This window comes from Rhinolophus sinicus, chromosome 17 (assembly GCF_057876585.1).
Source record: "Rhinolophus sinicus isolate RSI-liver-muscle chromosome 17, RSI-T2T, whole genome shotgun sequence".
Lineage (NCBI taxonomy): Eukaryota > Metazoa > Chordata > Mammalia > Chiroptera > Rhinolophidae > Rhinolophus > Rhinolophus sinicus.
Genome location: NC_142517.1, coordinates 160,008,591 through 160,034,811, shown reverse-complemented (window position 1 = coordinate 160,034,811; position 26,221 = coordinate 160,008,591). Strand labels below are relative to the sequence as shown.

The following is a 26,221-nucleotide window of genomic DNA, read 5'->3' as shown; positions in this document are numbered from 1 at the left end:
CCAACACAAACTAATCACTTGTGCACCAATTACCTGACAATTAAATAGGCAAATTTGCAGTCAGCTCAAATTGCCTGGACAATTGCAATTCTTATTTCTTTTCTTACCCTATAGACAATCACGGTGTCTCTGCCAAACTCCTTCCTCCCTCCAAGAACGTCTGTCCTTATTTTAAAGATTTTTATTGTATCTACATCAAACCAGAGATTCAAAGTAGATATACTATTTTGGCCAAAATTGGTTAGTTAATTGATACTCTTGAGACACTGATCCCAGCTTAATCAAACTGCTGTTGACAAACTGGAGTTGCTTAGCATGATTTAGACACAGCCTTTGCCAGTTTGTACAGGGTTAGGCACACCCTTTGTTAGTTAGTACACACAGAATGTAGCATTCTTGCTTGCCTTCACCCTGACAAAGATAGGAAGCCAGAGTATCGAAAAAAATATTTTTTAAGGTCATTCTTCCACAAACTCACTTTGTATTTAGTATTCTCAAAAGGGTCCTAAAGCTCCATACCACAAACCTTGAGGAGAATCAGGGAAAGAGAACAGAAACTTACCAGGAGAAAATATCCCATCACCATCTTTATTTGACCATCCAACTATCTCTCTCATCTTCTTAAGCGTAATTTGCTCCATGAGGACAAACACTGGAGCAATTTCATATGTAAACCTGGAAAGGTGATAAAAATGAATGAAAATAAAGAAGTCAACTACTTTTGGGAGCATAGATGATTGGTTTAGTATTTGTACTCAGGTTCTAAAAAAAGAGTTTCAAAACCACTGAAACACTTCATTTCCTAGAAACGCATTAAATCACCGATCATAAGATGTCAGAAACCAGCCTGGGATACTGAAAGAGGTAGTGGAAGTGCCTGCTCTGTGATTCTTCACCAACAAAATAGATTTTTATTGAAATAGAATATCTTAGCTGTCTGTAGTCAACCCAGAGAAATAGAAAGAAAGAAAATGACTTTTCTGGGTCTCTTTCATCTCTAAGATTATAGGACAATACAAATGTTAATTGAGAAAAATGTATTATAAGTGCTATATACAATTGGTTTGCAATATTTGTAAAAAACTGCCATTTTCACACTTGTAGAATCTATAAAACCCAGAGTCAAAGTCTATCTTTAAAAAACAATTGTAAACATCTGGAAGCTAACTGCAAAGATAATTGGAAATATTGACCCAGGTTTTAAAGATCTCAGCATAATTATTTACATGGTTTTTCGACTTATAATCCCCAAGGACAGCTATGTTTCTATAATTCTCTGAAGTCAATATGTGTCAAGAATAATTATAAGTGATGATTTTCTAATTACCAATTATAAACGTAAGCAGATGGTCAACTGGCATACACAGAAAACTGTGGACATCACATAGCCTGGTAGGTTAGCTTTGTCTTCTAACAAACTGATTTAAAAGTAGCAAGTCATGCTCTTCTCAAAGCAATTCAAAACAGAAGACATTCTGGTAGACTAGTCTAGTCACTGAAACAAGACCATGGTGTCAAGCATAGGGCTTAAGAGAAATCAAAGAATGTCCGTCCACAGAAAACTGAACCAGAAAACAAAGATATTTACTGACTCTGAGGTTCTTTGTATGTCTTCTTTTTGCTTGGCCTTCTTAAGCATTAGAGTTTATGGGCTCGGGTCAGACCATGCTCACTAAAGAGAAACGCCTGGATTGACTCAGCCAAGTGATAGGGGAAGACTTTATCATTGGTTAGGGTGTTTGGGCTGAATGCCAATGCTGAAGACTAATGGGAATCCTTGCTGGCTTAATGATTTAGAAGAGCTATTTGAAAGGATGAAATGACAATTGTACATAAGACACACATGAAGCTAAGTTTTAATCATGGAGGAAAAAAGCAATCAAATTAATCACACAGTGGTAAAAGAGGACAAAAAGATCCTGGAAGATGCTCAGGATATGTCTGTTGGTAGAATTTTGTTCCCAAAATGAGCATGTCCATTTCCTCAGAAGAACCCTTGAAATTTAGGAGGAAGACCCTCGGAAATCATGTGTTCAGTTACCATCACCTCTGGAGGTCACAATCATGCTTTGGTTCTGCTCTGAGCCCCATCACCGTAGCAACCAACACTCCCTCATGTCTGATGGCCTGATGAAGGAAGAAGAAGAAAGGATTCCTGGTTTAGCCTGTGCTGCTGAGTGTTCCAAGAGGCAAACTCATGATGGGCTTCTAACCATTCTTGAACAAATGTGTTAACAGTGCCATTGATTTTTGGAGATGTTGAAATGGCAAAAATGTTTGCATGGTGAATAGGTACTGGTGGCAGTGTGTGCGCTAGAATCTCAGAATACCAAATGAGAAGGCTCTCTGGGATGAGGCATGGAACAAATGGAATCATACACCATAATATCAGAACCTTATCAAGGATGGGATAAAAGCTGAGTTGGAGTCATGTCAGTGTTAGATGGCCAGGCAGGAACCACATGGGAAAGGGAGGAAGGAAAAGGGATGGGACTGAAGGCCAGGAGCTTGGTCCACTTCATGATTTGAATCAATTTAGGCCCCAGGTTTAGTCTTAGAATTAGTCTTCCCCCTTAAAGGAAAGAGCATGGCCATTATGCTCAAGATTAGGAGAAAGAATCTAGAACTTTCAGTCATGGGACTATCTGATCTCATGTTGTTTAGGTTCCTTATTTGTCCAGGTACCCAATTCCTAAACCTTCCTTTCAGTTCTGTTCAACAAATACTTATTAGATGACTATTCTCTGCCAGGTGGCCTCTTACGTCCTGAAGAGACAAAGATATGATGACACCATTCCCAACCTTGAGGAAGAAGCTTAAGAGGGTGAACCCAGCATCTGGTTCTTGGCTTCAGCTGCATCCTGTTTGACAGTCCCTGCCTGGGCCTCAAGGGCCAGTTATTCCACAGCTAAGACCAAGCTTATCTTGATTCATGACCTCAGTTCTGACATCCTGTCCTGGCAGCAGACAGACTGCTCTATGGCTGTCCATCCCCAGCCAGGCCTGACACATGGGCTAATATGGTGCTCCCTGCAACTGACATTTCTGTGACCCTGCCTTCCTATCCTGAGCCGTGTTTACAGCTGGTAGTCTGCCTGCACCCAAAGACTTATAAAAGCCCTTGAAGCTCACCCAACAGCAATGGTTCTTAGCTTAATTGGGGTCACAGACCCTTTGGGATTCCTAAGAAAGCTATGGTCCCTCTCTCCAGGAAGAAAGTGAGGACGTGCACATCATTTGGCATACAATTGTAGGAGACTCTCCTTTTGCAACCTGGACTCCAGGTTAGGTGCCCCCTCCCTAAATGACAGATGAAAGCAGATAGTCAAAAGATCAAAGGTCAAATATGGATGCAAAAGAAGCTGGTTAGATGCTAAAGTTAGAGGACAAGATTATATTTCAAAATCAGAGTAGAAGAAACTAAACCTGCAAAAAGCTCTGGGTTGAAGCATAAGAACATGGGATTGGAAATAAGGATTTAAAACACTCCATTGGTGACATTCATGAAGTGACACTAAAGGAGATTTCTGAGCCTTTGTATATTCTGAGTAGGGTAGTGAGTTAGACCTTTTTCAGTGACTCAACTCACCTTCCCAGTAGGATTCTCACTCAGAACCAAGGCAAATTGTTAAAAAGTTGTATTTCTCTGCGGCAGAGTCTGCTGGTTGCTAAACAGTATCAATCTTTTCTTGCTTCATTCAATTTTATTAGGAGTGGCAATTCACCCAGATTAAAGACTACATCTTCCAGCTTCCCTAGGTGTGGCCATGACACTTAGCAGCGGCTAAAGAGATGCTATGGGAAATGTTGTGTGGAGCTTCTAAAGTTTTTGAGAAGGAAAGAATATATTCCCCTTTGCCCTTCCTTCCTCTATCTCTCCCTCTCTCTCCCTCCGTCCTGAGCTCTGAAACACAGAAGTGATGCTAGAGCTCCAGCAACCAGCCTGCACCATCAGGAGACTGAGGATGAGAGCTGCGTGCTATAGTGTGCCTCAGAAAGGCACAAGCAATTTGTCCCTAGTGAGCGCTAAACTGGAAACTTCTTTCATGAGAGAAAGAAATAATTTTCTATGTTGACTCCCTATCTTGACATTCCTCTTAGATTTCCCCTCTTTACAGGTGTGGCAGGTGGCCTATCTTCACCTTAAAAGCTAAAGCACCCAAGGGGAGCTTAGTGAGCCCCTCTGATGTCCAGAGATGATAAGAGACAGAAACAAAAGAGCTGAGAGGCTGAAGGGAGGGGGTCTCGAATGGCAACAGTGACGTGAGGGGTGGCTGCCTTTCCTAGGTGTGTGCAAGGCACCTTGCATACACTGAGTACTTAAGACTGGTGCCTTTTGTAGTCTTCAGAACCACTCTGTAGGATGGATAAGATTATCCTCCATTTTTTCTGAAGAAGAAACTGAGGTTCAGAGAAAATCAGTGATCTTTTATGATCTCAGTTAGTATGTTTCAGAGTCAGAATTCCAAGTCCTTTGCATCACAGCTGCTTTTCTATGACAAACGAGAACTGCTTACTGCAGGCTCCTCTAGCAACCTGCCTAGTGGTATTAAATGACTGACAACGCCCTAGAAAATTTCTCCTGTGTAATTTCTACGAAAATCAAGCACTAGATAGTAACCTCATAACAGAGGGCTGTGATAGATCTTATCATAAAGATTATGTATTGTACACAGGCGCTCACGGGGTAGGCTGTTTTTCACACGTGGGCACCGCTCAACCTGCACAGTTGTGCTTGGTGGCCGCTTTGGAAGAAAAGAGCTGTAGACGCCACGGACAGCTACACATTTGTGAAATTTTCTTTGGATCTTCACAGGGTCCTTGCTTGGAAGAATACATCTCAAAGATATATACACAGGCAAGTATAGATGGTGAACATAAATGTTCTTTTTATTCTGTCAGATACCTAACACTTTGCTACTTGAATTAGGATTTTGGATAGTTCTTCTAAAAAGACTATACTGAGGAATATAGTTATTATTTTCTATTACCAATACCACCTAAACTCAATGATAGTGCAGGTCAAAAAAAAATGAGTATATCGCTAATTAAATTCTACTGTGCCAAAGAAAGAGCCTTTTCTCATTTTTTTCCCCAGACTTATTTTGAACACTCTTCCCAGTTGGAGAAGAAACTGTCACAAGGGAGCAAATTTCTGCATGAGCTCCTGACAGCGCTGCCACATTTCATGATCTTCCAGGAGAACTGGCTTAGAACAATTTCTAGATAATAGTTATTACATCTTCAGACAATGCCTTGTCTCCAGAACTGACAGAAACTATTTCACTATTTTAAATAGCCTTCTCTATCGATCTCGTTGGAATCGGATAATATTTTATAAATGTCCATTGTTCAGTCCAGCTGCAATTACTATGTGCCATTTAGTTGGACTGGCCTTGACCTCGGATGGCTGGGATATATTTTAGTGTCTCATGGTTGAGCTGAGGTAAGGGAGGAGTAGAGGCCTTTGATTTTATGAACACAAACAGAAAAATGAGAATTTGTGAGCTCTTTCTGGTTGAAGAAAAGCCTTTTAGGAGAATATCTGGTCATAAATGATTCAAAGGGTTGGGTTCCTTTTATTTACCTTGATATTAGGCTATATATATTAGGTAATTACAGTCGAGAGGCCTACAGAATATACACTTAGAGGTGCTGGGTGAATTCAGTGCCTATATTAAGATGCGTATTTGGCTCTTAATGGAGACGAGGTTTTTACTCAATTTTTCTAACTTATTTCCCAAATAGTTAAAATTTTTTAAAAGTTGTACTTTCTAATTAAAATTGTTCCTTAATGGGATGCTCCAATTAAGCATTAGTGTCTTTTCAAGTTATAATTAGTACATTATGATGTCTTTGGTTGCTGATAAACTTTTCTCTCACAAATCATACTATAGTAAAAATTGCGAAGGTGAGTTTTTTGTCTGAGGACACCATACAAGCAATTGTATCTTTGATCTGAATTCCTTTCTGCCCTTCGCAGCCTCGGTGGTCCAATAAGGACACTCCACGAAGTTAACCATGACTTGCAAGCAGAGAGCATGAAAACCATTCCCAATTTCAATCAGTTTATTCTTTTACGCCTTTTAGCCCTAAAGGCTTTACTTGTCACATCTGTTTTGAAAGTCTGTTGTTGTTTTAAATTAGCAAACAAAGCAAGAATCCTTAATTAATAGAAACTTTTCTGAATGTAGTTAAGTATTTTGAGTCATAGTATTAAACAGCTTTGGAAAACACACGAATCAAAATGTAATTTTCAAGTGCCCCATGAGGTTTTGTCGCTGGAAGTAGCGTAAGAAAAATAGAATACCTTGAATTTTAATAACTTACATTCTATCTTGATGTCAAATGGAATTTCTCATTTTAACTAATACCACCCTTTCACCTAACTTCATTGTACAAACCTACTTTACCATGAACTTAAAAAGTAGATGATTATTTTTCTAAATATTCCCACAGTGGCTAAAACCCATACAATTCTTATGTAATTATTTTGAAATTATTGTCAGAAATGTGTTTCATTATTTCCCCTTGGATACTGTAATAGAATGTGGTGCCATTGTCTGGGCGCATAGAGAGTGGTAAAACATTTTCATAGTGTTGGGAGGAAAAAGTACTTAGTAGGCTATGCTGACCCTCCATCAACTTGTAATTGTGTTTTGGAAGTTTTAGTTAAGCAATAGGTTGATAAAATTAGTTTGTGGCTTTATGGAAGCTGTATTTATAAAGGAAATCTGACCTAAATAATAAGGACCAATGTGCTTCGATAGACATTGCTTGGATGGACCAAGATCATACTCCAAAACATGACCTGTTTAGATACATCATTAAGAAATATGGAGTCTTTTAACATAAAATTCACACTAAATTGAAGGCTAGAGTTATTATTTCTCATCACCATGCTCTAATTCAATTGCATTATTCAATTAAAATAGTTTATTGATTATCTACTATTAAGTTAGAACTGATAAACCTAAAAGATTTTAAGAGAAAAGATGACTAGGGCAACTGTAATAAAATTATTATAGAGCAATTGGAATTGGACCTTTAAGGTAACAAGCCATAATCATATACCATGGTTGCTGATATGAAAATAATACGAGGCACTTACATATTGGTATTGGCAGTTGATGTCAGCCATTCTCCGGCTAAACCAATGATATCCAGTCCAGTGGAGAGCTGGTTGAAAAATCGAGGATGACCTAGAGAGGTGAGTAACAGGCAAGCATCAAGGCAAACCCAGCTATCTTCAAAGCAAAGGCCTGTTCTACTAGACCACTGGGATGGGGACTCCATTCCAACGGTCTATCTAGTAGGGCTGCCCAAAAATATAGAAAATGAAGGTCAGGTTGACTCACCCTATATAAATGTTTAGCATTAATGGTGTCCCACAAACTCATATGTTTCTAAAGCATAATGCTTTTAAATTTAAAAAAACCACAAAAATAATGTCATGAAACTAGTAATCTTTCTGATATCTTATTTGATTTCTGGATGAACTCCCCTGCTATATTTTTTTAATTACGAATCAGGACGTAGTGGTCCTGATTTTCTCCATAAATGTTTCAAGTTTTAATTTAACATCCCAAGGATTTAATCCCCCAAAATCAAGGTTTACTGATGGAGGAGAGGCTACAGGCCACAGAGTTCATGGCATTGCAGACCAAACCAAGCCTGGGGAAAGTACCAGTTGAGGGCATGCCATCACTCTCTGGGTCTCCGTGGTGGTCAAATATGCTGTTAGGCATTGGGGTGTCTTACCTATATACCCTGTTTCCCTGAAAATAAGACCTAGCACACCATCAGCTTTAATGCATCTTTTGGAGCAAAAATTAATATAAGACCAGGTATTATATTATAATATAATATTATATATTATAAGACCCGGTCTTATATTATACTAAAATAAGACCGGATCTTATACTAATTTTTGCTCCAAAAGACGCATTAGACCTGATGGTCCAGCTAGGTCTTATTTTCGGAGAAACACGGTATGTAACAAATCTTTCATTAAACTAAATTTATTGCTGAGGTGACCTGGCATCTCTTCTGTGTAACAGATGCAGACACAGCCTCATATCTCATTGAGTTGTTGGTAAAATAATTGTTATTACTATATAGTAACTCTAAAGCCCTTTGCTACGCAGTGTATGCTTTCACGGTTTTTTTCTCAGCAAATTCATGTTTGTTGCCAAGTTTTGGCCAAGTTGGCATTCACGGGAAAACTCAACCCCACATCAGCAGGCCTGGCTTTGCTGTCCCGAAGGAGTCGGCGCCATAGATTATCTAGGGGTGTATGACATAGAACTGGTGTTAGAAAGATATGCTGACTGCTGTGTTTCCAGTGGAAATTGCTTTTCCTCTGAAAGAACTGTCAGAAAGCTAGTGTTTCAGTGTTCCTGGTCTACGTCCCCTCTCTGAGAATATCTGTTCTTCCCTCTATGGGATGGGGACTCATTCAGAACACCTGGGCTATGACTTCTCATATCAGAATATTCCAATCCCTGCATTCTTAAGAGTCATTAAAACATAATACTGATCTTTAGAAAGAATAAAAGAAGCTAAACAGTAAGCATAGTGTAAGGATGGAGCCAGATTCCAGACATTCGAATAGACTACTCTAAGAAGCTTAAACTAGCCCATTTTCCTTTACTTTGCCCAGTGTCAACAGAATCTATGAATCTCCTGGAACAAAACAAATTTTATTGAAATCTATTTTAAAAATACATGTAATACCCATTTGAAAACTTTTAACAACAAATCTTTCGCTTTAAGATAGGACTGAGGGGTGACTGGTTAGCTCAGTTGGTTAGAGCGTGGTGCTAATAACACCAAAGTTGCCGGTTTGATCCCCACATGGGCCACTCTGAGCTGTGCCCTACTTAAAAAAAAAAAAAAAAAAAAAAAAAAAGGACAGGACTGAATCATAAATATATACAATCACACTATTTGACAATGTATCAAAACCAGGTGGCCTGAGAGAGACAAAAGATGGTCAAAGACAGAGTGACACAAAGGCCCTCAAACAGAAGTAAAGCAGTACCTCGTCCATTAAAATATAAAGAACACAAAGTGCCCTAAAACCTTACTTTTCTCTTATGACTACAGCCTTATGCCCCAAAAATCTTCTACCAGAATTTCTATCAAGTAACAAGGTGACCCAGTTTAAATTTCAACTTCAATTCTCTATATTCAATGAAAATAACAGACGATAGATATGGTGCCGAGCAGTGCATGACCGACAGTCGGGTAGGGGGAGAAAGAAAGACTAACTTTTTAAAGTAAAGTTTTTGAATAAATACACTTCAAGGAAGAAAAAGAGAGATGGAAAGGGAAATCTGTTTTGATTAAGAGACATATCAAGCAATTGTAATGTGAGGAACTTATTTGAGTCCTGACTCAAATGAATTATAATAAAATAATACAAAACATTCTGCTATTCATGAGACAATTGGAAATTTGAACACTGCCTAAATACTTGATATTAAGGAACTGTAAATTTGTGGGGCTTTGGATGTTATAATGTTATTGTGGTTAAGTTTGTTTAAAAAGCCCTTGATGGTGAAAAATATTTATAGATAAAATAATATTTACTTTTATATAATATAGAAGAGAAGGGAGTGGGCTGGGGGACAGGTGAAAAACAATTGGCAAAAGTTGACAATAGTTGAAGCTGTATATTAGGCATATAGGGCTCATTATACTATTCTACTTTTGTATAAGTTTAAATTTTTCCATAACAAAAAGTTAAAAAGAAAAATGAAGACAGTTGACATATTTACTGTGACTGAGGGCTGATTAGTATCTGTCTCAGTTCATGGAGAATCTATATTTATTGGTTCTTATTTCAGAAGTCTTTGCTAACTTATAGAGAAATCTCTAAAGGCCATCATCATCCCTTCATAGACTGTACCTAGATCTGTATGTTTTCACTACTAAAACCCAATACATTATTTTGGCTTAGCATTAATACTCTTTTTTTTTTTCTTTTTTAAAAATATCTTCCACTGTGTGCAGCTACCTGAGGGGTTTACCCTATTGTTCTGGTATCTACATCTAAATTAGAGACCAGTACCCAGGGGCTGTTTTCACGTGGCAGCCACAGTACACTTTGCCAGGATCAAAGCTTTTACACTCTCTAGGTGCAAATGTCTTCTCCCAGAAGCTGCTCTGAAGAACAGGGGTGAATGACTGCAGGGTGAATACCTAAGTGGATTTATACACTGGACTAATAAGAGTCCATGCTTCTCTAACCATGTGATGCTTCAGTTTTATAGGCAATGTGAGTTGCTATTATGACAAATCCATGTATTTTTCTTCAAGAAACAACACTATTTTGGGCTTTAATGATAAATTTACGTGGTCTCATCTCTGAGAAAGTTTATATAGAGTGACCAGACAAAATAAAAACACTGGACCAACGCAAGTTAAGCTAAAACATATATGGAGAAGTCTGACTTTTTTAATTCAGCCAAATAACACTACTTGATCTCCATCAGGAATGGGTTAGCCATCGGATCAAGGTGAGATGTAACTAACTTGATAAATGTGCTTTTCTTTAAAAATCAAACCCAGATTTTATAATACAATTTAACTCTTGTCTACCCTGCAGTTATTCAGAGAAGCTACACTTATTCCAGTGGTGTTGGCAAACCTAAAAAGCTGTTTGTGATTCTTTATTTAAAAATGCCTTTTGAGATATTTCATGAAAATGGAGACCGAAAAAAAAGCTGGGGTCACAATACTTATACCAGACAAAATAGACGTTAAAACAAAGACTATAACAAGAGACAAAGAAGGGACCCAGCAATCCCACTTCTGGGTATTTATCCAAAGAAACCCAAAATGCTACTTCGAGGGGACCGGTGCTTCTATATGTTCATTGCAACATTGTTTACAATGGCTTAGAGGTGGAGGGAGGCAGCCTGGGTGTCCACCGATGGATGAACGGATAAAGAGGAGGTGGTACATATATACAATGAAATGTTGCTTGGCCATGGAAGGGAGTGGGTTCTTGCCATCTGCAACGGCATGGATGGACCTACAGGGTATTGTGCTGAGTAGAGTATGTCAAACAGAGAAAGACAGATGTAATTTTGTTTAATGTGGAATCTAGAGAACAACACAAACAAATAAAACAGAACAGACACAAATTCATAGATACAGAGAACATTTTGATGGTTGCCAGATGGGAGAGGGTTGGGGGAGGGGGTGAAAAGGGGGAAGGGTTTAAGAAGTACAAATTGGTTGTTACACATTAGTCATGGGATGTAGGGTATTGCATAAGGAATATGCTCTGAGGTCAATAACATTGAAATAACTATGTATGGTATCACATGAGTACTAGATTTATTGGTGGATACATGGGAGAAGGGTTGGGAGGCAGGGTGAAAAATATGAAGGGATTAAGAAGTACCATGTTTCCCCAAAAATAAGACCTAACCGGACCATCAGCTCTAATGAGTCTTTTGGAGCAAAAATTAATATAAGACCCGGTATAATATAATATAATATAATATAATATAATATAATATAATATAATATAATATAATACAATATAATACTGGGTCTTACATAATATAATATAATATAATATAATATAATATAATATAATATAATATAATATAATACTGGGTCTTATATTAATTTTTGCTCCAAAAGACACATTAGAGCTGATGGTCCAGCGAGGTCTTATTTTGGGGGAAACACGGTATAAATTGATAGTTACAAAATAGTCATGGGGATGTAAAGTAAAGCATAGGGAACATAGTCAATAATATGGTAAAAAATATGTATAGTGCCAGGTGGGTACTAGACTAGTCAGGGGGATCACTTCTTAAATTATATGAAGTCTAACCACTATGAGGTACATCTGAAATTAACATAAAATAATATTGAATGTCAAAAAAATTAAAAAATACAAAAGTGGGAGGTAATACTCACAAAAGGCCTTTTTAGCCAGCTTCATTATTTCATTGCAACACTTTGTTTTTGACATCTGATAGCCTTACTCAATTCTATCCCCACCAATCTTCCCAGTCATACTTTCCAATGACTAGGAAGAGTGAGAGGGATAATAAAGAGACGGAAAAGAAAAAGAAAAAACAAACAGAAAAAAAAACCAAGGGGCTAACAGTTGTGGCCTCAGGCGCTCCCCTGCACTGGCAACTATGCCATGGACTGTGAATTCCTGTAAATCTATCTAGCCAACTGCTTAGGAAAGCCAGGCTGTAGTGGAGAAAGACAGTAGGGAGGAAAAACCACTGTTTCACTCCAACGCTTAGAAATAGTCTGAGATCCAAAAAGTCCTTGAATGTGAGGCAATTGGAAAGCAACCACTTTGGCCAGGAGTGCTGATTAGAGAGGGTTCTGTAACCTGAAAAGGAGGCAAGAGGACATCCTCTAGGGCTTCCAGTTGGAGATAGGATTCGGTGATTCAGGGTGTCTAAACCCCAGAGATAGGCATAGGACGTGAAGTGTGTGTGTGTGTGTGTGTGTGTGAGAGAGAGAGAGAGAGAGAGAGAGAGAGAGAGAGAGAGAGAGAGAGAGAGAGAGAGAGAGAGAGAGAGGAGAGGCTTTTTGGCCTAGCCAAGAAGTGTTGTGTCCCTCAAAAACATACGTTCAAGTGTTAACCCCTGGTTCCTGTAGGTGACTTTTTTTTGGAAATAGGGTCCTTGTAGATGTTATCAAGTTAAGAGGAGGCCATCCTGGATTAGGTTGGGCCCTAATCCAAAAGCTAGTGTCATAAGAAGAGGGAAATTTGGACACGCACACACAGGGAGAATGCCACGTGAGGTGAAGGCAAAGATCGGAATCACGCTTCTATCTACCTGCCAAGGAATACCCACAACCACTAAGACCTGGAAGAGGCAATGATGGATCCTCCCCAAGAGTCTTCAGAGAGAGCATAGCTCTGCAGACACCTTGATTTTGAATGTCTAGCCTCCAGAACTGGCAGAGAATAAATTTCTGTTGTTTTAAGTCACCCAGTTTGTGGTAATTTCTTACAGCAGCCCTAGGAAACTAATATTGAAAGGAAGGGAAATGGGCCCTATTCCCTCCAATTTCAGGGGCAGGCAAGGATAAGGTTTATCAGAATGAAATAAGCATGAAAATGGAGGAGAGAAAAGAAGTGGGGAATGGGTCATTCTGTTCTCTTCAGGTTGTGAGTAGCCTAAAAGCAAGAATGAAAACTCTTTAGACAGAACTTGCATAGCACCATGTATCTGTATATCTTTTAAATTTACTTTTACAACAATAAATGACGATGGGCTTTTGCCAGGGTTGGAGCCTTCCATTAACTGTCACTGCCCGAGGTCGTTGTGTGGTCACTGATCACTTTGCTGCCTTCCCTCACTAGGTTTGTGTTTCTCCTTCAACATGAATTCGGCATCCTCACAACTGGCAAGGGTGTGGTGCGGGGTTAAGGGTGCCACCGCATGTCCACCTGGCTCTTACCCTTACCTGTGCGGACCCCATACTTCAGGGTGTCTCTGCAGTCAACCAGGATCTGCTCCAGGGACTCAGGGTGGTCGGAGAGCTCCAAGTTGAAGCCCTCCATGCCTTCCAGCAGCTGGTGTGGGTGATGGAAATCCAGCACCTTGGTGGAGCGATCAAACGTCTTGCGGACATAGTTGAGGAGTATGTCCACCACCTCCAGTAGGAACTGCACAGTTTGCTCCTCCCCATTCTTAGCCGGAAGCAGATCTGAGGGGGTCGGGGAAAGCCAACAAGTGGTTATCACCTGACTCATATCTGGCTTTCCTATGCTCAGAAATCCCTAACATCAGCTATGATATCTTTATAGGCTTAATTTCATTCCAGGGTATGTATTGAGAATCTGAGGTACTATCTCCTCAGAAAAATGCCTATATGCATATACACAGAAGTTTTGCATACACTTTCTGGGGGTTCACAGGCTTTCTGATAGTTAGGCTGCTCACCAACGGAATAGAGTGTTTTGAGAGGCCATGAGCAGCCTGCCACTGCAGTTGTCCATTTGAAGACTGACGGGGCACCTGTCAGGTGTGTGATGGAGGGGGCTACTATCTTGCCCCCTGGTACCAGGTGTGTCCCTGTACATCCAATTCAGACACCAGGTTTTTGGTTTGTGTCATGATGTGCTTGATCTGTTGATGGCGGAGGTAAAGCCTCTATGGGTAGAAGCTGAGGTTTCCCCTGAACAGGGTGGTCCTCTGTGGTGTCCTTAGACAGGAAACTAGAACTGGAAGATGGGACTCAGGAAGGTGGGAGTTCATCCTTTTGGGCCTGAACTTTGGGATGTCTGCAGGTGACTTTGGATTACTGCCTCACTTAGGCAGAGTCAGTCACAGGGATTAGGGAGGAAAGTTGTAGAGGTCCCCAAATGAGGCTGTCATCCATAGCTCAAGCACTGCTTGGCTATACATGATGCTCTGTGTCTATTCCCTGGATAATCTGAGGTTTACTGAAGTCTTATTTACTGATCTGGTCTGGCCTGTCTGGCCTGTGAGGAGTTAATGAAAGGAGGGGATGGTAGGTTTACCTTTGAGCTGTTTGGAAGAGAGAGCCTGGGAAAGCACCTTCTAAAACCAGTGATGTGGGTGCAGCAGTAATTAGTGAAAGATCTCCAAAAGGAAAATGAGTTTCAGGACAGCACATGGTCCTGAGGCCCAGCCATACAGCTTCCCACAGGGTGATTTTGTTGTTGCTGTTGCCAACCTTGGAGGATAAATGCTATTAAGGGAATTATGGATTTTTAATATGTAACAGTCCTTCAGATTCTGAGATTCTATGAATCCATATTTGTCCCTGCAATTGTCTTTAGAGTTGACTGTTTTATTGACTGCCCTCATCCAACTTCCAAAACAATGGAGACCTGGGCACTAAGGAAGGAGGGATTCAAATGTTGGAAAAGTAGTTTCATGATGGTTCAGGGAAAGCAATGACATTTTTGGTAAAACAAGTAAAATTTCAGGAAAAAGTCAAGAAACTGAAATAGGGGACCTACTCGATAGCACTTGGGCTGTGGTGATGGGGGAAAGAAAGGGTGGGGAGGGATTACCTCGAGCAAACAGGTTAGAGAAGTCGGTCTCTGTGCGCCGGAAGCGGCCATCCCTGTCACTGTTTTCACAGGAAATCAGATTCTTGGAGGACTGCCTCTCCCTGAAGGCGGTCATAAGCCGGCTCTTCTCTTCCAGGCTGTTGGTCCTTTGCAAGAAGCCTGTAGCACAAGAAAGCTGGGTCAGAGGGAATGCACTGAACTCCAGCCTCAGAGGGTCAGCTGCTAAGCCAGGTTGACTCTCCAAGCAGGGTTCTCACTTCTCCAGAGAAGCTGAGTGTATTTTATATATAAGGGCTCTGGCACTGCTTGCCTTCAGGCGGGGAGGGGGCAGTGCCAAGTGTCATCAGTGGCACAGACCCAGTCATGCAAGAGAGAAAAACAGTAAGCAAAGCCCATTCTCTTCTCTGAACATGACAGTGAACTCAGATTAAGTCAATTGGACAGCTTCCACTCCACTAACCAGCCCCCGGATGGGGTTTTAAGGGAAGGATGTAATTGGAGAGGATGCTGCCAGCACTGGGTTTAGGGGTTGTGCAACCAGAGGGAGGAGGGAGTGAGGATCAGAACTGGGGATTGGAGAAGATGCTCTACCCAGGGAACCAGGCACAGCTTACAGGTTCCGTGTAAGTGTAGTTTTTCTGACCCAAACCAGAAGTGCAGCTTTCCCTGTCCTTGCATAAAGGTATTGGAGAAAGAGATTAACAAAGCTTAAAATCTTATGTGTGGGGACATTTAATTACCTATTGTGGAAAAGCACTTTGCTAAGCATTCAGGATGGGGGACCTATAAAAATAAATGAGACAGATCCTCTGCCCTCTAGGAGCTTACAGTTTCGCTGATGGTGGCCAATGTTGGAATAGAGCTAGTGAGCCCAGGGTAGGATTCAAAGCACTTCTCCTCTGCTCCTCGGAAGGAATGGACTTTCTGGTCTGAGGGGATCAGTACAAACTCCACCAGCAGCAAACAGAGAAGTAGGTTGAGCCAAAAGGGCTGGAGACTCCACTAACTTGGAGCACAGTGTTCCTCAGCACCCCCAGCCATCCCCTCTGGGCTCAGGGCCTGCAGACCCGCTCCTTCCTTCAGCATCTCCTCCAGTTTAGCCTCAATCTTAGCCCTGAGCCCGAAATACAGCACACTGAAAAGCAGAAGAGAGTTCTAAGCTTCTTGGTGACCCCAAAGCTGTCTTTGTAAATACCAAGATCCTTTGGGGAGTCACTTGAGTCACAAGGCAGGCTTGGAGGAAAGTCCCAGGAGGTTCAAGGAGAGGCAGGTTAATCTGGGGAATTCCACTGTACTTCCCCAAGACTGCAATTCAGTGGTGAGGGGTGGAGGAAGGCGGGATGCAGGGGGAAGGCTGCAGTGAGTAGAGTCCTCCCACACACTGGAGTGGGCTCTGTTTTTGGAGGGAAGAATAGGAAGGCAGAGGCACCAGATCCTTCCTTCTCCCAGCACCTTGTACACTTATCACTAAAGCTCTAAAGCACACCAGAAGGGAGAAATACACTATAATAAAACTCCATACTTGGATATAAAGATGGAACTTATCTCCTTTCCCTCACCTCCTCTCCTGCTTTCGGGATTCCTCCCCAAATCCCCAACCTCCCTGCTGGCAAAGAGTCCCTGAGACTGAAGCCGACTGTACTCCCTCTTGCTCTACACCCTAGCTGTGAGGACCTACTTTAAGGCTGTAACTGGCAACCTAGCTCAACATTCTTAAGAGGCAAAACAGAGGAGAGCTGAAGCCGAAGTTGGCTTTGGTCAGGTTGTAGCGCTGGCTAGCTGCAAGGGGAGGAGAGGAGGCAGCCCTGTTAGGACTCCACCTCTGGGCTGTGCGGGAAACCTGCTGCTGGTTTCTCACACTGCCCTCAAACTCAAAGGACTAGAGGGCCCAGTGAGGGATGCAAGAGTGGGGAATGAGAAGCACCTGACTAGAGCCAGTTGTTTCCAAGTGGAGCAGAGAGCTGTGCATGGCATAAAAACACATGGCCAAGAGGGAAAATGGGGCCTGAAGCCCAACCCTCCTGTTCTCACTGAGCTGTGGTATGGAATTGTATCTACCAAGAGGAAGGGGCTCTTTTTCTGATTTTTAACTAACAGTGCCCTGCCAGACCTCCTCTACTCCACCTTTGTTATTTCAAGAGAAGCCAGAAATACAGCATATTTGAAGTCTCTGTTTAAAAGTTGGCAACTGACACAAAATTAAACACACACACACACTGCATGGGCTAAATTAAAAGAGCCGAGGCTATAATTGGCAGCCAGTTTGGGACCTCTGCATGGATAAATGAGGGAGGCCCAAGGACACGCTGGGAATTTAGCAGAGCCCAGAGTCAGAACTTAGGACCCTCTGCATCTCCTTTCATTTGGGTCATGCCACCATGCTGGTAGCCACCCCACTCTTTACCTCTTGACAAGACCCAGGATTTCTTATAGCTGATTACTCTCAGGGGATTCTGCTTCCAGAGCTAAGGGTACCACTGCTGAGACCCAAGATCTTCCTTGCAGCTTCATTCCCAGGGGTTTCAGGGAAGGGGTAGGAGAATGGGTGGGGGGAGAATCTTGGTAAGGCACTGAAGAAGTTTCGGGACGGGGGCGGTATCATGGCAATGGATCGGGAGGTGGGAAGAAGACCATAGTCTAGTCCCTCTGCTATTTTAAGGTGAAAGGTCAAACCAACCACAAATAGTGTCAGGTCACAGAGGGCACCCTTCAGGCCACAGAAAGTTTGGGATGAAAGGAGTGGAAGGGGCTGTGGATTCAGGTCAAAACCAAAGACTGCACTTGGCCTCCTCTAGATTAAAATGAATTGGTCCAAAGTATGGAAAATATATCTTCCTGGTGTTTTCTTTTCTTTCAGAATCAAACCTCACGTGAAGCCCCCTAACCTGTGGCCCCCAAAAGCAAGCATTTCAGCAGAAGGCAATTTTCCATTAATGGAGTACCAGCCCTCTCCTCCTGTCACTGTGCTTTGCAACTTTCCTGAAATTAGTGTGGGGGGTAGAAACCGAGAAGAAACTCTCTGAGGGTGGTAGCCCCAAACGCCCAAGAGCTCTCCCTCAGAAGAAGTTGATGCAAACTTGGAGACCCACATTCTGGGATCCAGAGAAGCTCAACTCTTTCCTGCTCCTTTACCCTTTCCGGGCGCTTTGGTTTTCCTCAAAGGGGTCATTAGACCTTTTCTTCCCACAGACTCCGAGGGCCTGCAGTCTGGGAAGCTGGGAGTACCCCCTGTGCTGAGGATAGGAGGTGGGGATGCGGGTGGACGATGGCTGCGCCCCCGACCCCCACCCCTGGCAGGCCCAGGACCTTAGGGAAAACAGCCCTCACCCCAAGTCTCCCCCACCCTCTTCTCTACTGCAGAGGGTGCCCAGGGCTCGCTCAGTTCTGCTTGCCCGGCTGCATGACAATGACTGCTGCTGAAGCCCAGCGCCTAGCCGAAGGGACCTGGCGCTGAACGGGCCATTAAGCGTGGAATGGCGGCGGGGGTAGGGGGCTATTTATAGAACAAAGCCGGGGCTGCTGCCAGCTGCCCCAGCCCCTCGGGATCGGAGACCCAGCCTCGCCCCACGGCCTCGCGTGCTGGAGAGAGAGCCAAACCCGGGCCGAGGCAGGGCGGGGTTTTCCTTGGAAAATGGCTAGGTGTGGAGTTGAGCAACCCTTCTTCACAGTAAATGCTGCTTCCGGGATCCAGGGGACAGAGTCCTAGAAGCAGGCCGCTCAGGGAAGGGAGGATGGTTCCCAGAAGCTGCTAAATAGCCCCTCTCTGCTCCGACCACAAACTGCCGCTGCCCTGGGGCCAGGGACACAGGAAAGCTGGGAAGCTGAGATCAGGCCCAGAGCACACACTCTGGCTGATGGCTCTGGGGCGCGTTCCTGGGCTGTGGCGGGCGGGTTTGCCTGGTGTCCGCTCTGCTGCTATCTCCAGCGCACAGCAGCTGACGGATGGCTCTTTAATAAGACCCTCGTTAATCTTCCCCCGCCTCTCCCCCGCCTGCCGGGGGACATCAGTATTTTCTGGCCCGATAAGGCTAGAGATTTTAGACGGTGACTTGTAGCAAGGAAAGCAAATCCTCATTGTTCAGCCGGAGCCACTCGGCTGTGTCCCTTCGAACAAATCTCCTTTTCTCCTTAAAAAAAAAAAAAAAATTACATTCCCTGGGCGTTTTCATTTCAGACCCTCACATCTCCGGAGAGCTGTTCTCCTCTCCAGCTCCCAGATCTATTTCGCTTCCTCTGGCAAATTGTGTCCAATTCCCCCTTTCCCTCTTGCGGCCCCCCGCCCCCCCTCCCTTTCCCTCACCTCCCTTCCTTCAAAGGCGAGCTCCGAAAACCCTCCGGCCTGCGCGGCCGCATCTCCCTCAGGTAGGCCATCGGGGGTGCAGGCTATCCCTTTCTCTTGGCCTTCGAGGCCACAAAGAACGAAATCTAAATCTGTCCTTCGAGGCCACAAAGAACAAAATCTAAATCCGTTATGGCATCTCGGGGCAAAAAAATCTCAAGCCAGAGAGGCCACTTTCAACGCGCGATGGTAGAGAGGGGAGGGGGACAACATGTCAGCCACCGTCTTAGGCAGATAACGACGAGCCAGGAAAGCCAGACCAGTTCACCTTTTCTACAAAACCTTCTAGACACCCGCAAAGCATAAGGGTTGGAACCGCCCCTGCGCCGGGCAAGAATAGCCCAGCTGCCGCACAGGGGTGGGGCCGCTGTGCTCCCGCTCTGGTGCCCAGACACCCCAAAGGGAGCCCCACGGTCTCAGGTAGTCCCGGACGGAAGCCTTGGAGATGGTCCCTTGGGGCCAGGTCAGGGGAGGGCAGAGGAGGGTCCAGGCCTGTAGAGGAGGGTGTGTCCACCAGGCATCAAGGCTGCAGGTACATTAGAAAAACCATCCCCAAGAGCCGGGATCTCCTTCCACGTGGGTCCCACTTTCCCAAACCCTCCAAGCCCGCTTGCCGCGCGCCACCTTGCCGGGCCCCAATCGGCCCTTTCACTTACCGCAGATCTTGAGCCCCAGTTTTCTGGTGCATCCATGAGCCACGCCGCACCAGGTGTCATACGCTAGAAAGCAAGAGAGGTGCGATCAGTGAGGCTCAAACCGTAAGGGACAGGGTTGAGGGCAAAGGTTTTCTGGGGAGGGTGGGGCAGGTCTTCGCCTGTACTCCTCATTAAAATCGCTTTCCTGAAAGGAGCAAGGAGCCAGATCTGTGGGCTGACGAGCAGACTCACGCCCTCCTAGTCCCCATTCACACACCCCTCCTGCTCCTACTTTCAGGTACAGAAAGAACGGTATCTCTGAGACGCAACGCACCAGAGCCTCGCCGGAACTCCAAGCAACCCACGCGAGGGAGCCGGGAGGAGGCAGCGTCCGAGTGAGGCAGGCTAACCAAGTGCAAAGGGTCACGCTCCGCCGCTGGAATTGCCCAATATCCTCCCGCCAGGCCCTGTCCCTTGGTCTCTGCCCCGAAAACTCGAAGGGCAACCACAGCAGCCCGGAAAGGGAACACAGAGGCATCTGGGACCAACACGTCTCATAATTTCTTGGCGGGTCTCCAGCCGAGTGGCAGCTTAAAATAAACTGGCATGAAATGGGGTCGCGGAAGAGTTCAGGAATTAATTGGGTGAAAAATAGTATTTGACTAGATGATCGGGCTCGCATGGCTGCTCTTCAGTTGGACCGGGGAGTCGGGAACACAACAGTCCCACTGCTCCTCCCCGGCCCCCTCTTCCCAACCTGCCCCCCATTAACCCTTCCCTCAACATCTCGGGTCTGGAGCAGGCGAAAGAGAAGGGAATCAGGTACCTTTCCCCTGGCCCTGCCCTATTTTCAAACCCCTCAGGGTCTATCCTGCCCTTGGGGTTCACCTTCCAGCAAGGAGCCTGAGGGGTGCCTGCCGAGCCCGCTTGTGAGCTGCTGTGGTGGGCCGAGCGTGAAATTCCCTTCGGATCCTTCAGAGCAAAGCTCCTCCAACCACTCCCATCCCCCATCCAACCCTGACCGGTGCCTTCAGCCCTGCACGAGTGTTGGCTGCGATAAGGAGAGTGACATCCATTAAAACGAGGCACAACAGAACCCCAGCGGGGAGAAGAAATAGCGCGACTCAGTGAGACGGCGTGTCACAGATGGAGTTCCTGCAACAGACAGGAAATCGGTGCGAAAGCAAAACCCTAATAATAATAACACCGAACTGGTAAAGAGCTATTTCCACCCGATAAAGAGCTTCCACTTTAAACACCCATCTCGGCTAATTTTCATAACAACCTTATGAAACACGAATGTTAATCTAAGACTCATTTTACAAATAAGAACCTTGAAGCTCAGAGAGGCTAAGCAAGTTTTCCAAGGTCACTCAGATAGGGCATTGGAATTCAGACTGATTGCTCTGCCTTTCAGAGCTGGGGACCACAGTGAAAGAAAGGGAAAGAGAGACGGGAAAAGGAACAGAGAGCCCTTTTGGTGTAGCGAGTGGAGGGGGAGGAGGGACAGCAAGAAGGAGGGGGTCCTTGGCGCAAGAGGCCGAATATGGTTGTGCAGATTGGGCAAGGCCACCTCCTAGGAGACCTTGCAGGGGCACAGAAGTAAGGCCAGCTGGGAGAGCGAGGACGAATCTGGAAAACAGAGAGAGAGTGGACAGAGAGCCCGACATTAGCGTGCAGTCTGGGAGGTTGGGGACCAGCGACAGCGTTCTCTGGACAGGTGGCTGCATGCTCTTTCCCGGCTGGGTCCTCGACTATCTTCCCTCTGCCTCGGAGGCTTCCGGTCGCGCCAGGCCATGTGCAAACTCAGGTCAAAGCCTCTACTGGGTCTCGGACCTGGGGCTTGGCACATGCGCTCCACCTCTGGCTGCCACGGGGAAGAAGGAAGAAGGAGCGCGGCTTGGCAGTGGGGGTGCAGGACTCAAGGATGGGTGAACACAACGGCCTCCCAGCCTCACCAGGCAGCAAGAGAGGGGCGGGAAATGTTGAGAGGACTGGAAAAGGAATCCATCAAGACCGGAGCAACAGACAAAGGCGAGCAGGCCTCTCGTTCCTCCTGGCCTGTTCCGACCAGCTCTGCAGCCTGTGCCCGGTTCACGTGCCACAGGACTGGCGGCTCTCCCGAGCCCCTCTTTGTTGTGTTGGGTAATTGTAGCTCGCCTGGGGGGCGGGGAGAGGGAGCTGCAAATGGAATTGGAATGCAGCCTAAGGACTTAAGACAAGGCCTCCAGCCTGGGAGCCAGTGGCAGCGCCAATGGGTTGGGGGGGGAGGGGTCTTACACTCTAACACTCCCCATCTTCATTGATGGAAACAATCAACGTTTTCTCGAGCTTATAGAAAGTGCCATAAAAGCGCAGCAATAAGCCCTCCTAAACATGCTGCCATCCCTAAGACCCACTTATATAGAAAATTGGGGGCGGTTATTTTCTGGAGCTGATAGATTTGGGGGGAGGCACATTTCAAGCCAAATTGGAAAAAGAAAAACAATTCTCTCTTCCCCATGCCTCCACAGAACAGTAGGAAATCAATCTGAATTAAAGACAAATTGTGAAAAGGGTTGAGAAGCGCACTGAACCAGGGGTGGGGAAGCATAAATCTCTTCCCCCCCCCTTATCTAGTTCCCCTTTTCTTCCCCCCTCTTTGGGATATGTCAATTGCTGACAGGTCTCCTGCCGGGGAGAAAAGAGAGGGGTGCTCGCTCCTGCCCTGGCAAACCTTCTGGCCTCCTCCTGGTTCCCCACCTCTCATCACTCAGGATGCTGCCCACTCTTTTTTCTTTTTTGTCTTGTAGATGTAATTAATTGTCTAAAATGTCGAGGCTCCATCTCAAACCATTTTATGCACCTTTCTCGCCTCTGACTTCTCCCTCATTCGTCAATAGCTCGACGCAAATTTGGAGCAATTAGGGACCCCGAGTTTTCTAAAAGCTGCAATTAACGTCGAAATTTCCGCTGATTATAGACTTCAAGCACAGCGCAGGGGGAAAGAAGGAGGGGGTCTAATCTCTTCCCAACGAAAGCAGGAGACAGAAGACTCAATTCCCGCTGGGACTCCGGGCTCCTCACACTGTCCCCTACCCTGACCCTCGACGTCCCACCAAGCAAAGAATCCACACACAAGACAACAAAAACAACGCGCTCCCCGCCGGAATCTCCCTCGCAGCTAAGCCCTCAAGGATCGCTGCCACTTTGACCCTTCACGGTTCCCACTCTCCAGCGCCCCCAAATCGCCTAGCAGCCCTGTCAGTAGAACGACCTCTGGCCGGGATCGGGTCAGGGCCCCATTTCTTTCCAGCCTCCATCATCTCTGCGCTCCTCCTTCCCTTTCCGCCAGCGTAGCCTCCTCACGTCCCAGCGCCCCCACCTTCCTCGCAGTCGATTTGACGGGAAACTGGGACAGGACCTACTTGTGGGGCGCAGGTTGGTAGTATTGGGATCCGCTCCCGCGTTCGAAGAGGATGCGGACGAAGAAGGGGTCGAAGACGCCATGAGCTCGGTGGTCCAGGGGCCTCTGCAGTCTGGGGTCCTCGGCCCGTCAGGCGAAGGCACAGGCTGTAAAGACAAGCGATAGCTGTGTGGGGAGGGCTTCCGGGGTCCGGCGTGCGAAAGGCTACTGAGTGCTCCGAGTGCGGGCGCTCCTCCTGAAGTCCAGGCTCGGGAGAGAGAGGCGGGAGGAAGGGCAGCTAGCCGGCTGGGTCGGGGTGCGCGGGGGGAGGAGGAGACGTGCGCGCGAGCTCAGAGACTCCCGAGCCGGCAACGCAGTCCCCGGCGGCTCTCCAGTTTGGCTGAGCAGCGGGGCGACCTGGAGGGCAGCGCTAAGTCTAGAGGAGCCCAAGGCCAATGCAGGACGCGAGGGTGCGGGGGACTGGGCTAGGAGAAGGGAGGCTCAGTGAGCGATTTTCCAGCCTAGCCGCGACAAGCCCCATTGGGTTCTCGGCAGCCGGCCGGCGGGCATACGCGGGGAGGGCGCACGGGGCGGGCACGTCTGGTTTGGTGTCTGGTTCCCGTTGTTGTGTCTGGCTAATTCCCTGGGAAGGAGGCTAACTGCTCTGGAGATGGAGGACTTTGGTGAGACAAGGTGAGAGGAAAAGGTGAGGGTCCAGATCTTTACAGTCTCCTTCGGACTTGGCAGGGAAAGAACTACAGTCACTTTGCAAGCCTGGCAGCCAGAAAGCAGCGGGTCGCAACCTTGCTCGTCTCCCTCTTGTCCCACCCCACTATGAGCCATCTCGAAGCCTGGGATGAGGCTTGGTCTAGGTTTCTGTGTTTCCCTTCCACCCAACTCTCTGAGGTCCCCGGATTTCTCGCAGCACAGACTCGGAATGGGTGAGGGAGGCAAGAACTGGGAACGTCACCGGGGAAACGAACTTGCGCCCAGGGCGCGGGAGACAGCCGCTAAGGATTGGTGCTCAGCGCCGCTGCTCAGCGCTCGGCGCTGGCGCGATGGCGTCCGAAGGCCCCGGGACAGACATCGTGCGGTCGAATCTGGGTAGGTCTCAGATCCAGAGGAGTAGCGCCCGCGGCCCACCGCCTCCTCACCCTCCCTTAGACCCCACTCCTAGCTCCGCGCGCGCACTCGCACAGCAACGCAGGCATAGGGTAGACCGCAGCTTCCGAGGAAGTAACAGGTTACCGCTCTGAGTCGCGCCTTCAGCTGCTGCTGCCCCGGAGCCCTCAGGTGAGACGGGCGCTCGCAGCCGGGAAGCGCAGGAGAAAATCGCTTTCGATCCACTTCTGCGCGAGCCTCAGCCTCTCTGCATCCCCGAGGCGTGAATCTCTCTAGTGGGGACAGGATGAGTGCGAGGGCGGGGGTCTCTGAGCCGCGCACCAGCGGAGAGCCAGTACTGAGGAGGGCGGCACGCACTCGGCTGCGGAGGGTAGATGGCGGACGCCGGAGGCGGGGGTTGGCGGAGAAACCGCGGGTGGAGAAGACCCAGCTGAACCGCCAAGGCTGGGCTCTGGAAAGTCCGGGCGGCCATGCGCTTACCCACCTTGACTCGGCCACAGTAAGCCGAGCGCTCCTGCCGCTCCTCTGCGCAGCGCTCAGCGATCCGCTTGGCTCGGCGGGCCCTGCCACAGGCTTTATCTGCCCGGCGTCACCTCCAGCTGCCGCCTCGCTCCCACTATCACCGTCCCACACGCGAGCGCCCGGAGGAGAAGAGAGCGACCGCGAGAGGCGGCTGCTTGGCTTCGGGGGAGGCGGGGGCGGAGTGGGGAGGCGGGACCCGTTCCGCGAAGGAATCACGAGGCCGCAGCTCCCGGGGGCAGCTTGTCGGCGTAGTGGCGGGGCTACTTTGCAGGTGCCTGACCGCCTCCGGAGCTTTTATACGGCGATTATAAATCCAGATCACGGTTTTGCGCCCGGAGGGGGTGGGGGGAGGGCCCTATGAGTAATCCAGAACGTACTCAACACGTTCTATTTTTTGAAATAGGCAATGTCGGGTAAGAGGAGGGAAAAGATAATTCCCATGAAGAATTCTGCTTCCCTGAGCGCTTCTTCCTCCCTCTCCTACCCCCATCCCCATATCTTCGAGAAGACCAGAACAGTGGTATTGCCTCAATTTCTTTCCCCGCCGTTCCTCCAGATCTGCGACCCCGCCACGCTTCCTTGAGCGACAGCTAGCTCTGTGTCCTCGCTGGCTTTCTACTGAGCCAGGATTGTTGTAAAAGCAAAGCAAGCAGGAGGTTGGGGAATGACACTTAGACCCTTGAAGGAATCTCCATCTTCTTTGTACCTATTTCCTCATCCAGCTGGAGGCCTCCCCAAAGCACTTCACTTGAGCACAGCTACCCAGTGCCACGGCAGAGAAAAGGGTCCAGTTTCCCACCCACTTTGTGCTCCCTCCTACTGTGCACCTAGTGTAAATGAATCAAGAGGCTTTGGCTAGAAATAAATGATAACGGTTTATTCAAGGGTCTTAGGGTTTGCAAACTGGAAACACAACTAGGCAATATCTAGAGTGTTCCCATGAAGAAAGATAAGCTGAGGGTTCTTATAGTACAAATTCTTGAGAAGAATCAGTTCTGCATTCTTAGCCTCTGGATTGGTCCCAGATGGTAATCTTCTCATAGAAGACTGGTGGTCTGGATAATGGATGTCAGCTGATCTGGATAATGAAAATCAGATGGTGGGGATACCTGAACGTTCTTTCCTTAGTCCTTCAGAGGGTAACCAGAGGGTTATCTGGAGGTTTTGATGTACAT

At 46.4% G+C, this 26,221-nt stretch overlaps 1 protein-coding gene across 2 annotated transcripts in view; it reads right to left on the bottom strand.

The window, feature by feature from the left end:
- Positions 1-25,313, bottom strand: part of GAD1 (glutamate decarboxylase 1) — a 39,552-nt gene extending 14,239 nt beyond the window's left edge. The window contains exons 1-7 of one of the 2 annotated variants that reach the window (XM_019727405.3): positions 25,009-25,313; positions 23,425-23,569; positions 20,039-20,101; positions 15,044-15,202; positions 13,465-13,707; positions 7,112-7,202; positions 563-675 (exon numbers count right to left, since the gene is read on the bottom strand). In XM_019727405.3, the coding sequence (XP_019582964.1) occupies positions 563-675; positions 7,112-7,202; positions 13,465-13,707; positions 15,044-15,202; positions 20,039-20,101; positions 23,425-23,506 (751 nt within the window). In that variant the 5' untranslated portion in view covers positions 23,507-23,569; positions 25,009-25,313. Of the gene's footprint in view, positions 1-562; positions 676-7,111; positions 7,203-13,464; positions 13,708-15,043; positions 15,203-20,038; positions 20,102-23,424; positions 23,570-24,650; positions 24,960-25,008 lie in introns of those variants that run through there. The other variant, XM_019727407.3, reaches the window with a different exon arrangement.
- Positions 25,314-26,221: the final 908 nt, after the last annotated feature.